At 41.4% G+C, this 15,160-nt stretch overlaps 1 protein-coding gene across 1 annotated transcript; it reads left to right on the top strand.

Moving 5' to 3' along the window:
• Positions 1-1,892: 1,892 nt before the first annotated feature.
• On the top strand, positions 1,893-6,427 carry LOC142548507 (glucomannan 4-beta-mannosyltransferase 2-like). Its single transcript, XM_075656865.1, has 9 exons — positions 1,893-2,620; positions 2,758-2,856; positions 3,155-3,407; positions 4,526-4,636; positions 4,791-4,927; positions 5,040-5,153; positions 5,252-5,451; positions 5,558-5,761; positions 5,868-6,427. The coding sequence occupies exons 1-9, from the start codon at positions 2,291-2,293 to the stop codon at positions 6,028-6,030; spliced, it is 1,611 nt and encodes a 536-aa protein (XP_075512980.1). The 5' UTR covers positions 1,893-2,290; the 3' UTR covers positions 6,031-6,427.
• The last annotated feature ends 8,733 nt before the right edge of the window (positions 6,428-15,160 follow it).

The following is a 15,160-nucleotide window of genomic DNA, read 5'->3' as shown; positions in this document are numbered from 1 at the left end:
ACTTATTTAAATAAATAAAAAATAGCAAACGAGTAACTTGGAATTGCTATAATGTTGGAATAATTTAAATTTCAATTTGTTTTCGTACAATTTAGAAGGACAAGTCGTCATTTATTAGAATTTAAATTTGTTAGTCGAAAGCGAATATTTTAGCATTTTATTAACAACGGATGCATTGTATGCAGGATACCTTGTACACCTGTTTGTGTGTTAATACTCGATAAATATTGTCTCAATCTTTCTTAAATATATATTATTATGTTCGTATTTACTCCATATATTTCCACGTCAAACAGCCCAAATTCCCAAAGACCTTGTACGCGACATGACAAAAACTTGTGTGAGACGGTCTCACGGGTCGTATTTTGTGAGACAGGATCTCTTTCTCGGGTCATCTATGAAAAAGTATTACTTTTTATGTTTAGAGTATTACTTTTTATTATGAATATCGATAGGATTGACTCATCTCACAGATAAAGATTCGTGAGACCGTCTCACAAGAGATCTACTTAGAAGACTACAGAGATGACCCACGAAAGAGACATTTTAAAGGTTTATTGCATGCCAATAGCAAATCTCGCAATTTCTTGCGCGGATTTTAGCCTATTTGCTTTTGACTAAACGAGGAAAACAAAATAAAAGAATTGCAACCTCGAGCATGATATATCGACCTGCTTTTTGGACTACGTATTGTTCAACCAAAATCAACTCCCTGCGAACAATCAAGTTATTCCGATAAGAGTGTGTTTTTTGTCATAGATTCAGTTTGATACGGTCAATATTTAGAGTTAAAAATAATTTTCTTGAAATAAAAATTAATATTTGATCATATATCATGTCGAATAAAAAAAATGTCTCCTAAAAAATTGTCAAAGAGAATAACACATCTTAAACCAAGATGAGTATTTGGATATTGTCGGCACTTTCTCTCTATCATCATCATTTGGGTTTGTCCTTGCAGACCAATAATTGTTTTATCAAAATTCGGATCCCATTTCCAAAGAAAGAAAAACCCGGATCCGGAATCATGTCCCGGAGCAACTGCAGGTTTGACCCACTTTTGCTTTTCTTTTCTTTTCTTTTCTTTTTTATTATTATTTTTCGTGTACAAGATAGTTTCTTGGCATTAATATCATTAAAGGTCCAGCGGAACATAATTCATAGATATTATAACCTAAATAAAATTCCAATCGTTGTACGAAAGTACAAGGAGGGTTTGTAAGAAAATTCTGTGAGTTATCAACGTGTCTCTGGGAATTAATATGAGGGAAGTGATTGCAAATTTAAGGAGTGTTTTATTTATAAAATTTTAATTTTTATTGTTTTACAAGAGTAATTATCTTTAAAAAGAATTACATGATAATTTTGTGAGACGGATCTTTTATTTAACCCTACTTATCATAAAATATATTTTTATGAAACAAATCGACTCGTTACATTTATATATATTTATAAGGTCATATCATAAAAGATTTATTTGTGTATTATTCTAAGATTAATATTTTTCTTGAAATCCTTGTGCAAATGGGCTTCTTTTAGACTTTGGTCACATATTTTATTTCATTTAAATATACACATATTTCGTGAATTTCATATCTGCACCGGAACTGACAATCCTCGAATGCAATCAAAAATTTTTTCGTGTGACTATACCAAATTTCAAATCAGAATTCAATACTTCCAAATAAGAATTAGCATGAGACCGTTGCTCAAAATTTAAATATTGAATAAGAAAGACAATAAAAGAAAAGAAAGAGTCAAAAATTTATGCCATTAACTTCTCAATACTTTTTTTTTTTTATGTTTTTACCAAAAAAAGACTTACGTAATTAGCAACAGTAATTCTAAATCAAACGGAATAATGACTATATAAAAAAAGCCTCTTCGTCTCTCACACACTTGCTCCCCCATTACTCACTTGCTCCACTCTCCTCAACTCCTCCCCTTCTCTTCCCTTCCCTTCCCGCTACTGCTCACACGATGCTACAGTGAAATAAGCAATTCATTGGCTCGAAACTAAGAGCAGAAACATCTGAATGCAAGAGAAGGGGTGTGCGACTCTTTTAACCAGCCTCAGTTTTTGAAAATCATGGGCCAATTTGTGTACCCAAGTTCCGTTTTTCCGTTGTTTTCGAATCTATTTTTGGGCTTGAACACGGGCGCAAGAAGTTAGCAGATCTATAGGTTTATTCAGATATAGCACATAGCACAGTGAGATTGAAAAACAGAGCATCCCCGTCTTTTTCTCTTCTACATTCCCCTGTTTCTTGATTTTTGAAAACTACGAAAAATGGCTGAAGTCTCCGAGAACAGTTTTATACCAGAATCATTACCTGGATACACGGCAGACATGGCGGGCCAGATTGGTCTTTTATGGGAGCTAATCAAAGCGCCATTGATTGTTCCCTTGCTGAGAATCTCTGTGTACATCTGTCTGGCAATGTCAATCATGGTTTTCATGGAGAGGCTGTATATGGGAGTCGTTATCATTCTCGTGAAGCTTTTCTGGAAAAAGCCCGAGAAAAGATACAAATGGGAGCCGATGAAAGATGATTTGGAGATGGGAAATGGCGCTTTCCCTATGGTTCTTGTTCAGATCCCTATGTTCAACGAGAAAGAGGCGAGTCTCTGGTTTCTTGACTCTGTACTTTCTTCACACACACACACACACACATACACACACACACACAGATGGACATGCTTGGGGAGAGAAAAAAAGTGACATTTGTTTGTTTTCTTGTGGCTGTTTTGTTGCAGGTTTACAAGATCTCCATTGGAGCGGCGTGTAATCTTTCATGGCCTACTGGTAGGCTGGTGATTCAAGTTCTGGATGATTCCACTGATCTTGTCATCAAGGTACGATGCATGATTCCATTTCGCACTTAATTCTACGTTTTCCATAGAAGGGCTATTCCATTGTTGTGTACGGTGGTGCAGTCGTAGATTCATAGAATCTATACGTTTACATGTAATGATGGAAGTTTACATTTTTCAGAAATTATTACGTATATATCTGCATTTTCATGATTTGGGTGTCGAAATTGAAATGCTAGCTATTGAGTAGATGATTAGTTGTCATCATTTGATCCGTTAAACATAAAAGCACAGCCGTTATATAGTACAAAGGTTTTAAACTGAATTAAACGTTGTGTAGGATATGGTAGAGAAAGAATGCATAAGTTGGGCAAGTAAAGGCATTAATATCAGATACCAAATTAGAGAGACTAGGGGAGGTTACAAAGCCGGAGCACTTAAAGAAGGCTTGAAACACGATTACGTCAAAGAGTGTGACTTTGTCGTCATTTTCGACGCGGATTTCCGACCCGATCCCGACTTTCTCCGCCGGTCTGTTCCTTTCCTGATTCACAACCCCGACATTGCCCTTGTTCAAGGCCGTTGGAGGTTCGGTAAGAGTCGTATATCTGTGTCTTAGGTTTTACTTTTTTGTTCGTAAAAATATTTAATATAAACTTTATAATATTACTGTTGTTGCTTTAGATTGGTAAATATTTTATTTTTCACTAAAATGTGACATTGGAGATGCTTTTCCCCCCATTCTTCTAATATGCAAGAGTGTCGGTGATGGAGGAAACATGCATGAATATTGTGTGTTGGTGGACTTAAGCATGCATGCCTTTGTTTATTAGTTCAATTTCAAGTTAGAGAATTGAACTTGTTTAGAATTTAACTCTTAATATTAGTTAGATACATGATTTATTATTGAAATTCATTCGTGTTTAGAAATTTTGAACTAGCATAGACCGCCAAATTATTATTTATTATTAAAATTAAAAGCTCGAAAAGACAAAAATCTAATAAACTATTTGTTTAGAATTTTATTTTTGTCGTGGGTTGCTTTGTTAATGATATTTGCCCGATACCTAACCAGCAAGTGGGATCTATTTAGGCCCTCTTATCTTGACTGACGGAGTGGGGCCGTTAACGCCCTGAATCATCTGAGACACTTGGTTTGTCTACTTGGCGCCCCACATCACGGCGTCAGGACCCAACTCTTAGCCTAGTGATGCCCCTGCCCAAAATCTCAAACGATGTCCGTCTTCTCGTCGTTTTTCTATCGATAATAAGCTACTCGATAGAAGGATTCTGATCACAGGAGTGAGGTAACAAGATGTAGACAATCTAGATAGTTTAGATAAGAACTTGGTTTATTTATATATATATATATATATATAAATGTATGTGTGTGTGTGCGCTCTTATAAATTGAATGGCTATTATCGGTGAATAAAAAGTTAAAGCCGGTCAAAACGGTCAACCAAGAAGGTGGAGTGCAGGGCTGTAATTCATCGCCACCTATTTCGGAAAATGTTGAGTACCGACAATATTTTGTATCGCATCTTGGGTTTTTTTAACTGTAAAGTCACGTGCTGTCAGAAAACTCTCTTGCTCACGTTTGGAACATTGGTCACACATTGGTCGACACGTTTTTGTTTTTTTGGAAAAATTGGACTGTGAAATGTAAGTTTCTATATTGGAAATTCAAATGTTCCTAAAATTTTTTGCAGTGAATGCGGACGAATGCTTGTTGACAAGAATGCAAGAGATGTCATTGAACTACCATTTTACAGTTGAGCAAGAAGTGGGATCTTCCACTCATGCCTTCTTTGGCTTTAATGGTAACAATAATACAAGCATGCTTAAAATAATGATGATCAATTCAACAATGAATTTAATTAGCCTTTACTCCATTAAAGTGTTTTCATAAAAACTTGATTGATTTACAAACGTAATAACGGCGTAATAATTTATAATTCTGAACGATCCTTATAGGAACTGGAGGAATATGGAGGATTGCGGCGATAAATGAGGCAGGAGGGTGGAAAGATAGAACCACGGTGGAAGACATGGATCTTGCTATTCGAGCAGGTCTCAAGGGTTGGAAATTTGTCTACTTGGGAGACCTCCAGGTATCTTCATAACAAATGGATTTCATATTTCTTCTTGTTTGTCAAACTGTAATTAAATTTTTATCATTTTATCAAAGGTTTTTTTTTTGGCTTGTGTGTATAATTATTATAGGTTAAAAGTGAGCTTCCGAGTACTTTTAAAGCCTTCCGATTCCAGCAGCACAGATGGTCTTGTGGTCCAGCAAATTTATTCAGAAAAATGGTGCTAGATATTGTGTTGAACAGGGTAATTTGTTTTGCAATAATCTGTACTTAAATTGACATTTTTAACGAAATATTACTGGACAGGAACTTATCCTTTTGTTTTGTGCTAATCTTTTGCAGAAAGTTTCATTGTACAAGAAGTTTTATGTGATCTATAGCTTCTTCTTCGTCCGAAAGATCATCGCCCACTTCTTCACGTTCTTCTTTTATTGCGTGGTTTTACCATTGTCAATTCTAGTCCCGGAAGTCGACGTCCCTAAATGGGGAGCCATTTACATTCCATGCATCATAACGGCCCTCAACTCAGTCGGAACTCCAAGGTATATAAATCTATATGTACATTGAGTCCGCGAGAAATTGTGAAGTTGGTTAAGAATTTTGAACACGCTGGTTTTTTTAAGTTCATCAGACTTGGGTGATTTTCAGGTCATTCCATTTGCTGTTCTATTGGGTTCTTTTTGAGAATGTGATGTCGTTTCACCGGACCAAGGCCGCGTTCATCGGGTTATTGGAGGCAAAGCGAGTTAACGAATGGGTAGTCACTGAAAAACTTGGTGATGCGCTTAAGAACAAATCCAATAGTAAAACAGCTGCACCAAAGAAACAGCTGTTTAAATTTCTCGGAGACAGGTAAAATATCTCGAAAGTTCAGATCAGATTGTTGTCACTCTTGTGCCTCTACTTCTCCCCTGCTGATCGAATCCCACTTTCTTAAATAAGTTTGTCTCTTCTACAGAATACAGCTGCACGAACTGGGATTAGCCGTGTTTCTTTTCATCTGTGGGTGCTACGACTTCTTGTATGGAAAGAACTGCTATTTCATATACTTATTCCTTCAAGTCATCACTTTTACCATTGCGGGATTCGGGTACATTGGCACCATAGTCCCAAGTTCTTGATAGCAGGGTTCTGTCTTCTCAACTCAGCTTTTTACTGTATCTCTCAATTCTACACAACATATGTATACAAGATTATGCTTTTCTTGGACCAAAAGCCGACACCGGTCCTACATCCTTTAGGACAAGAACATAAAATATTTATTTAGTGTAATAGAAAATGCAAGCTTCTCATTTCAGTCAGATGTCTATTGCTGCTCGTGGCCAAAAAAAATGGCAGAAGATGCAGCAAGTTACACGTTCAAGAAAGATTGAAGGAGCATGAAGATCATATAAATAGTGCTTAAATATATATGTAAGATCTTTTCTTTTTCTTTTCAGATTATAGAGGTTGTAGTTTTGTGTGAAATCTTGTTTCAGTTTTTTTGTCAACTTGTTGCACTACCGAAATCATTTATTTATGTGACTTAGTATCCAACGAAGAACAAAAACAAACCATATTAATCCAAGAGGAATGGAATCATTAGAATTTAGAACCAAGAAAGAGTGTAGTCGTATTGATTCAAATTCTAGAATGGTTATTGATACCCCATGAATGGGCCATCAAGATCAGGCTCAAACCCTCGACCCATCCTAGCTCAGGTAGAAAGTCCATGACAGATGCTATCCTATAAATACTAGGTTTGAGCGTCTAATTGACTCATTTACTATAGTGATTTTTAGCATCACTCTTAGCTGCTCTCTCATTATATTATCAGTCTCTGACTTGAGCGTCGGAGTGGCTACGCCGGGATACCTTCCTCTCCCCCTTCTAACGGTCCCCTTCGTGATTTTAGGTCTAGAATATATTCGAGATATGCATTCGGACTGTTATCACCTGCTAGAACCGAACCCTAAATTTTCAGTGAGTATCACTTGGCGCCGTCTGTGGGAAATTTGAGCTGAGACGTAGAGATAGTAGGCCAGAGAGGAAGCAGAAGAACCAACTCAGTATCGTCACGTCTTCAGATGAGACCCGAACAATCTCTTCCTGAGACGAGAAATGAACAACCTCGTCTTGAGACGAGAGCCAAGCAACCTTGCCCCGATGAGAATATGGGGAACCTGACCCTAGAACAGTTAGTTCAATTCATTAACAAGACAGCAGACGAGGTCATGAAGAGGAACCAAGAGTCTATGTTTGCCGAAGAACATGCCACTCGCCAGGAACGACAGGAGAATGATGAGAGCCATCAGAGCAGGGTTGAAGAGAGACGGCCCCTCCCAAGTGGGGAGAATCCGGAGATGGAGGATGTGGAGGGAGATAAGAATTTTGAGGCAACAATTGAGAAACAGAGCTCCAGCGCCCAAGAAAGATAGTCATTTTTCCCTCGCCATTCTGAAAGAAGGGCTTCCCCCAAGTTTTCGACAATCAAGCATGGGAGAGTATGATGTGCGTACTAACCCAGAAGAACACTTGGGAAGATTTGAGAATACAACTTTGTTACATCTGTATTCAAATGGTGTTAGGTGCAGGGTGTTCCTGGGAACGTTGGTGAGATCAGCCCAGCAATGATTTAACACGCTGCAGCTGAACTCCATACAATCTTTCGATGATCTTTCCACCGCTTTCTTGCATATTTTCTAGCAGTAAGAGGCACCAGAAAAATTACCTGAGCTTGTTTGTGATGAAACAACAATAAACTGAAACTTTGCGAGAATTTATCCAGCGTTTCAACAATGCAGCGCTGGAGATACCAGCGGCTACCCCTGACATTATGATAAGTGCATTTATCCAAGGATTGAGAGGAAGGGATTTCTTTAAATCGTTGGTCAAAAAACCTCCATCGAGTTATGATGAAAATGATATGTTGGCTCGGGCGGAAAAATATGTAAATCTAGAAGATGGCCAACGACACAAGAGAATGGAGCAGCGGCGCAGGGGAGATAAGGTTGAGGGAGCTGAAAGAGGAGGTATGAAGAGAGGTGTGGGTGAGAGAGAGGAGGATAAAGTTAGAGAAAGAGGACAATTCTCGTCTCATTTTCCTCTGAATAGAAATCGTGACAAGGTGAGGGAGTCAGAAGAGATGTGGGATAAATCGCAGAGGGTTGAGAGCAGTGCTAGATTGACTCTGCTGGACAGACAAGAAGGATCCTCATCCGAGAGTCAACCGAGGTCTCACCCGTCCCCTAGGCGAGGTCGAGGTCCTCCATGGATAAATCAGAGGGTCGACGAGCAGAGAAGGGAAAGGTGAGGTCAAAATGTCCCTCGGGAGCTTGCTGATCCGAGGAGGAGAATGAATGAGGATAACCCTCCTAAGAGAGGAATGATTCATATGATCTCGGGGGTGCTACTGATGGAGATTCCAGGCAAGCTCGGAAAGCACACGATAGAAGGTTGGAGAGTTTTGAGATATCCAGCGGTGCATACTTACCACAAGATCACGTCATCAGCTTTGGGCCGGAAGACCTTCGAGGCGTTATGGCTCCATATAACGATGCCTTGGTTGTGACGGTCACCATTGCCAATTATGATGTTGCAAAGATATTTATTGATAATGGAAGCTCCGTGAATATCTTATTCAAAAGCACATTAGATCATATGAAGGTGGAAGGAATTTGAGTTTGAGCTGGTCTCAACCCCTCTGCATGGATTTGCATGACATGTCATCCTGCCATTGGGTCAGATTGCTTTTCCCCTATCCTTGGGGAATGATCATCGGCGGGTAACAAAGATGATTACCTTTATCGTGGTGGACACCTCGTTGACGTATAATGGAATTCTGGGACGGCCACTCCTAAAGGATTTCTGAGTTGTAGCTTCCACCTATCATCGGAAGCTTAAGTTTTCTGTGGGAAAAAGAGTTGGAGTTTTATGTGAGGACCAGAAAGTTGCGTGTCGGTGTTATGAATAAGTAGTTAAGGAACAAGGAATGAGAGCACGAGTAGAGTTTAACATGATCACGAGAGGAATAAGTGGTTTACCCATAGTGAAGAAGGAGGTTCAAGAGGTGGTGCATGAAGACCCTGGGATTATAGTGTTGGGGTCTGAGAAGAAGACACTCAGAATAGTCCATGACCTTGACCCAGGGGTTAATGAATAACTCATTACTTGTTTGCAGGCTATTCTCAACGTATTCGCCTGGTCAGCTCAAGAACTTGTAGGGACGGCCCCGAATGTTGCAGAGCATCGGTTGAATATCTTGCCGAATGCTCGCCCTGTGAAACAGAAGAAGAGATACTTCGGGCTCGAGAAAAATAGAGTTATAAAAAAGGAAGTGGGAGAATTGCTTAGTGCTGGGCATATTCGAGAAGTGAAATTTCCTACTTGGCTGTCGAATGTAGTCCTAGTGCCGAAGAGTTCAGGGAAGTGGAGGATATGTGCGGATTTCAGAGTTCTTAATAAGGCGTGCCCTAAAAATTGATATCATTTGCCTCGGATAGATCCCCATAAGTGTATCTTTGGGGTGAAGAGTAGAAAGTTTCTGGGTTATATGGTGACAGAGAGAGGGATTGAGGCTAACCCCGAGAAGGTCCGAGCTATCCAAGATATGGGTTCCCCCCGAGGAACCATAGAAGTTCAGCAGTTGACGGGGATAATTGCCGCACTAGCACGGTTTATCTTGAGGTCCACTCACATATGCTTACCGTTCTTCTGTCTTTTGCGTAAGGCGAAAAAATTTGAGTAGGGTCCGAATTGCGAGAAGGCTTTTGAAAAATTGAAAAAGTACCTTGCTGAGCTCTCTGTCCTGGTCAAACCGACATCGGGTGAGCCTTTGTGGGTATATTTATCTACCACCAAAAAAGCTGTGAGTTCAGTTCTTCTCATGTTGAGACAAGACAGGAACAACCGCATCTTGAGACGAGACATGAACAACCTCGTCAAAAGACAAGAGCCGAGCAGCCCCTTCACGAGACAAGGGTCGAGCAAACCCGTCCCAATGAAAATGTGGGGAACTTGACCCTAGAACAGTTGGGCCAATTTATCACCCGGACAGTGGATGAGGCCATGAAGAGGAATCAAAAGTCTATGTTTGCAAAAGAGCAGACCGCTCGCCAGGAGCGAGAGGAGAATGTGGAGGGCCACCAGAGCTGGGTTGAAGAGACGCAGCCCCTCCACAGTGGGGAAGTTAGTGAGATAGGGGAGATGTGGAAGGAGATACGGATGTTGAGGCAGCAGGTAGGAAGCCGAGCGCCTGTACCCAAGAGAGGAAGTCCTTTTTCATTGGCCATCTTGGAGGAAAGACTTCCTCCAAATTTCCGACTGTCAAATATAGGAGAATACGATGGACATACCGACCCAGAAGAGCATTTGGGGAGATTTGAGAACGCGGCTCTAGTTGCATCAGTAAACAGATGGAGTGAAATGCAGGGTGTTTTTGGGCACGTTGGTGAGGTCAGCCCAGCAGTGGTTTAACACCTTGCAGCCTAACTCCATACGTTCTTTTGAGGACTTCTCAGCTGCCTTCTTGCACCGATTCGCTAGCAGCAAGAGGCACTAGAAAAATTATTTGAGCATGTTCGTGATGAAGCAACATATCTCTGAGACTTTGCGAGAATTTTTCCAGCGTTTTAACAATGCAGCAATGGAGATACCAGCGGATACCCCGGACATCATGATAAGTGCTTTCACCCAAGGCCTGAGAGGATGAGAGTTTTTTAAATTATTAGTCAAGAAACCTCCGTCGAGCTATGATGACTTGCTGGCTCGGGCGGAGAAGTATGTAACTCTAGAAGATGCCCAACGATATAGAAGGACGGAGCAGCGGCCTGGGGGAAAAGCGCATGGGAGGAGGTTGAAAAATTTTGAAATATCTAAGGGTGCGGACTTACCCCAGGATCCTGTCATCAGTTTTGGGCCGGAAGACCTTCGAGGCATTGTGGCTCCGCATAACGATGCCTTGGTGGTAACAACTACCGTTGCCAATTATGATGTGGCACGAATCTTTATTGATAATGGAAGCTCTGTAAATATCTTGTTCAAGAGCACTTTGGATCAGATGAAGGTGGAAGGATTTGAGTTCGAACCGATCTCTACTCCTCTATATGGGTTTGCAGGACATGCCATTCCGCCGCTGGGAAGGTAACAAAGATGATAACATTTACCGTGGTGGATACCCCCTCATCATATAATGGAATCCTGGGACGGCCGGCCTCAAAGGACTTCAGAGCTGTAGCTTCCACGTATCATCAGAAGTTGAAATTTCCTGTGGGAAAGGAGGTGGGAGTCTTGTGTGGAGACCAGAAAATTGCGCGACGATGTTATGAAGGAATAGTGAAAGAAGAGGGGAAGAGGGCGCGTGTGGAGGTCAATATGATTAGAAGGGGGCGAAACGGTTTGCCCGTGGTAGTGAGGGAGGTTCAGGAGGTGATGGATAAAAAGCCGGAAATTGTGACATTGGGGCCCGATGAGAAGACGCTCAGAATAGCCCTGACCTTGATCCAAAGGTCAAGGAAGAACTCATTACTTGTTTACAAGCTAATCTTAGCGGGTTCGCTTGGTCAGCCCAAGAGCGCACAGAGACGAGCCCAGATGTAGAAAACATCGATTGAACATCTTACCGAATTCTCGTCCCGTGAAACAGAAGAAAAGACACTTCGGGCCTGAGAAAGATAGAGTTATAAAGAATGAGGTGGGAGAGTTGCTCAATGCTGGGAACATTCGAGAGGTACAATTTCTACTTGGCTCTCGAATGTCGTCCTTGTTCCAAAGAGTTCAGGGAAATGGATGATGTGTATGGACTTCAGAGACCTTAATAAGGCGTGCCCTAAAGATTGTTATCATTTGCCCCGGATAGATCAGTTGGTGGACTCCACAACGGGACATCAATATCTGTGTATGTTGGATGCTTATCAGGGATATCACCAAATCCCCTTAACTGTTGAGGACCAAGATAAAGTGAGCTTCATCACCTCTGAAGGAACTTTCTGCTACGTGGTCATGCCCTTCGGACTTAAAAATGCCGGAGCCACGTATCAAAGATTGATGGATAGGGTATTTTCTGAGCAGTTGGGAAAGAATGTTGAAGTGTATGTGGACGACATCATGATAAAATCAAAAGACTCAGCCCAGCTCATCCCTGATTTGGTGGAAACCTTTGCCACCCTCAGATCCTACGGGCTGAAGTTGAATCCTCAAAAGTGTATCTTCGGAGTGAGGAGTGGAAAGTTTTTGGGTTATATGGTGACAGAGAGGGGGATTGAGGCCAACCCCGAGCAAGCTCAAGCTATCCAAGATATGGTCTCTCCCCGGGGACCCAAAGATGTTCAGCAGTTGACAGGGAGGATTGCTGCGTTGGCACGTTTTATCTCGAGGTCCGCCACAGAAGCTTATCGTTCTTCCGAACTTTGCGGAAGGCGAAAAAATTTGAATGGGATCCAGACTGCGAGAAAGCTTTTGGAGAGTTAAAGAAGTATCTTACTGAGCTGCCTGTCCTGGCCAAACCGGCAGCAGGTGAGCCTTTGTGGGTATATTTATCTGCCACCGAGGAAGCTGTGAGTTCGATCCTTGTCAAGCTGGAGGGATCGACTCAACAGCCAGTCTATTATGTTTCACATGCCCTCAAAGGGGCAGAGATAAGGTACAGAGATAAGGTACTCCGGATTGGAGAAATTGGCTTTGGCCTTAGTGATGACGGCAAGACGTTTGAGACCCTACTTCCTATCTCATCCAATTGTGGTGCTCACCAACAGTCCATTGGGGAAGATCTTAACTCATTCAGATATGTCTGGCCGTTTGGTTAAGTGGACTACTGAGCTGGGAGAATATGACATCCAATATGAGCCGAGAACAGCTATTAAAGCGCAAACCTTAGCCGATTTTCTGGCTGAGATCGTGCATCAAAAAAATGAGAACCTTGGAAAGTTTATGTGGATGGTTCCTCTTCGAAGGAGGGAAGTGGGGTGGGAGTGGTACTGATTTCACCAGCTGGGGAGGAGGTGAAGTTAGCGGTAAGGTTGGACTTTCGAGCATCCAACAATGAGGCTGTGTTGGCAGGACTTCGAGCAGCCAGGAACGTGGGAGCTACCCGGGTACTTATTTTTTCTGACTCACAGCTGGTAGCACAACAGATGAAGGGAATGTATGATGTGAAAGATGAAAAACTTATTGAGTATGCTCAAGAAGTGGATAGAGTCAGAGAGAAATTCACAGAGATTACATTTGAACAGATTCCCAGGAAAGAAAATGAAAAGGCGGATAGTCTAGCCAAAATGGCTGGAACAATGGGAAGTTGGAAGACTAGAGATGTGGTATTTCAAGTTGAACTCACACCTCACACGAGTTCGCCCGCAGTTGAACAGGAGGAGGAGGATTGGAGGACTGACATAATTAATTACCTGAAAGAGGGAAAGCTTCCTGATTACCCTCGCGAAGCTCGTAAGTTGAAGACAAAGTGTTCGCGTTATGTGATGGTCAGAGAAGTGTTGTATAGAACATCTTTTGCAGGGCCGCTTCTTTGATGCTTGAGTTATCAAGAGGCTGATTATGTACTCCGAGAAGTTCATGAGGGGTGCTGTGTAAATCACCTGGGGGCTTATGCATTGGCAAGGAAGGTGCTGCTAGCCGGTTATTGTTGGCCCTCAGTGCTGCATGATGCTCAAGAGTTAGTGATGTCTTGTGATAGTTGTCAACGTCATGCCCGATTGCATCACCGGCCGACCGCGATGATGAAGGCCATCACGGTCGCCTGTCCTTTTGAACAGTGGGGAAGGTGCAAGAAGAGCAGAGAAGAAAGTTGGACCCAAAGTGGGAGGGTCCCTTCAAAGTTATCGAGAGGCTGAGCTCTGGAGCCTATTACTTGGAGAATGCGCAAGGCAAGGCATTGAAGAGGCCCTGGAACGCTTATCACCTTAGAAAATATTATCCTTGATTTTCTTGTTGATGTATTTCATTTCGAATTTTCCTATGTAATCATTTGGGATTCAATAAAATCAAGTTCTTCTTTTCAGTTCATAAATGTTGTTGTATTTTGAGGGTGAGAAAAATTAAAATTTTCCTACTTAGGCTGTGCCTAGTAGAGGAGCAACGTCCAGGAGAAAAATTTTATTTTCCTACTAAGGCATCGCCTAGTAGAGGAGCAGAGGCGAAGAAGAGAAAAATTTTTATTTTCCTACTAAGGCATCGCCTAGTAGAGAAATAGCGTGCAGGAGGAAAATTAAATTTTCCTACTAAGGCATCGCCTAGCAGAGGAGTAGCGTGCAGGAGAAAAATTAAATTTCCTACCAAAGCATCGTCTAGTAGAGGAGCAGAGGCGAATAAGAGAAAAAATTAAATTTTCCTACTAAGGCATCGCCTAGTAGAGGAGCAGAGGGGAGCGGGGAGAAATCTTATTTTCCTACTTAGGCTGTGCCTAGTAGAGGAGCAGAGTTTGAAAGAAGAGAAAAAATTTTATTTTTCTACTTAGGCTGCGCCTAGTAGAGGAGCAGAGTTGGGGCGAGGACAAATTTTATTTTCCTACTTAGGCTTTACCTAGTAGAGGAGCAGAGTTTGAAAGAAGAGAAAAAAATTTATTTTCCTACTTAGGCTGTGCCTAGTAGAGGAGTAGAGTTGGGACGGGGAGAAATTTTATTTTTCTACTTAGGTTGTGCCTAGTAGAGTAGCAGAGTTTGGAAGAAGAGAAAAATTTTATTTTCCTACTTAGGCTGCGCCTAGTAGAGGAGCAGAGTTGGGGCGGGGAGAAATTTTATTTTCCTACTTAGGTTATGCCTAGTAGAGGAGCAGAGTTAAAAAGAAGAGAAAAAATTTTATTTTCATGCTAAGTCATCGCCTAGCAGAGGAGTTAGAGGGTGGGGGTATTGAATTTTTATTTTCCTGTTAATGTATCACCTAGCAGAGGAGTTAGAGAGCGAGGGTGTTGAATTTTTATTTACCTGCTAAAGTATCACATAACAGAGGAGTTAGAGGGCAAGGATGATGCATTTTTATTTTCCTGCTAAGGCATCGCCTAGCAGATGAGTTAGAGGGTGAGGGTGTTGAATTTTTATTTTCCTGCTAGGACCGTCGCCTAGCAGAAGAGTTACAGAGCTAGGGCGTTGAATTTTTATTATCATACAAAGGCATCGCCTAGCAGAGGAGTTCGCATTCTGCCGATTTTATTCACCCTAGTGGTTTAAAAAGCATCAGAGATAAATTAAGAGGAAGCAGTAAATGCAAACTCAAAATACTCAATATGGCAGAAAACGAGTTCGTACATACCAAAAGTGCGCACAAAGA

The sequence above is a fragment of the Primulina tabacum genome, chromosome 1, assembly GCF_025594145.1.
Source record: "Primulina tabacum isolate GXHZ01 chromosome 1, ASM2559414v2, whole genome shotgun sequence".
Lineage (NCBI taxonomy): Eukaryota > Viridiplantae > Streptophyta > Magnoliopsida > Lamiales > Gesneriaceae > Primulina > Primulina tabacum.
The sequence above is the reverse complement of the archived record's forward strand: the minus strand, read 5'-3'. Positions and strand labels throughout refer to the sequence as shown.

Coding starts and splice junctions, on each gene's coding strand:
- LOC142548507 (XM_075656865.1), top strand. CDS start 2,291: ATGGCTGAAGTCTCCGAGAACAGTTTTATACCAGAATCATTACCTGGA. Junction 4,928..5,039: donor TCTACTTGGGAGACCTCCAG/GTATCTTCATAA, acceptor TAATTATTATAG/GTTAAAAGTGAGCTTCCGAG. Junction 5,154..5,251: donor TAGATATTGTGTTGAACAGG/GTAATTTGTTTT, acceptor AATCTTTTGCAG/AAAGTTTCATTGTACAAGAA.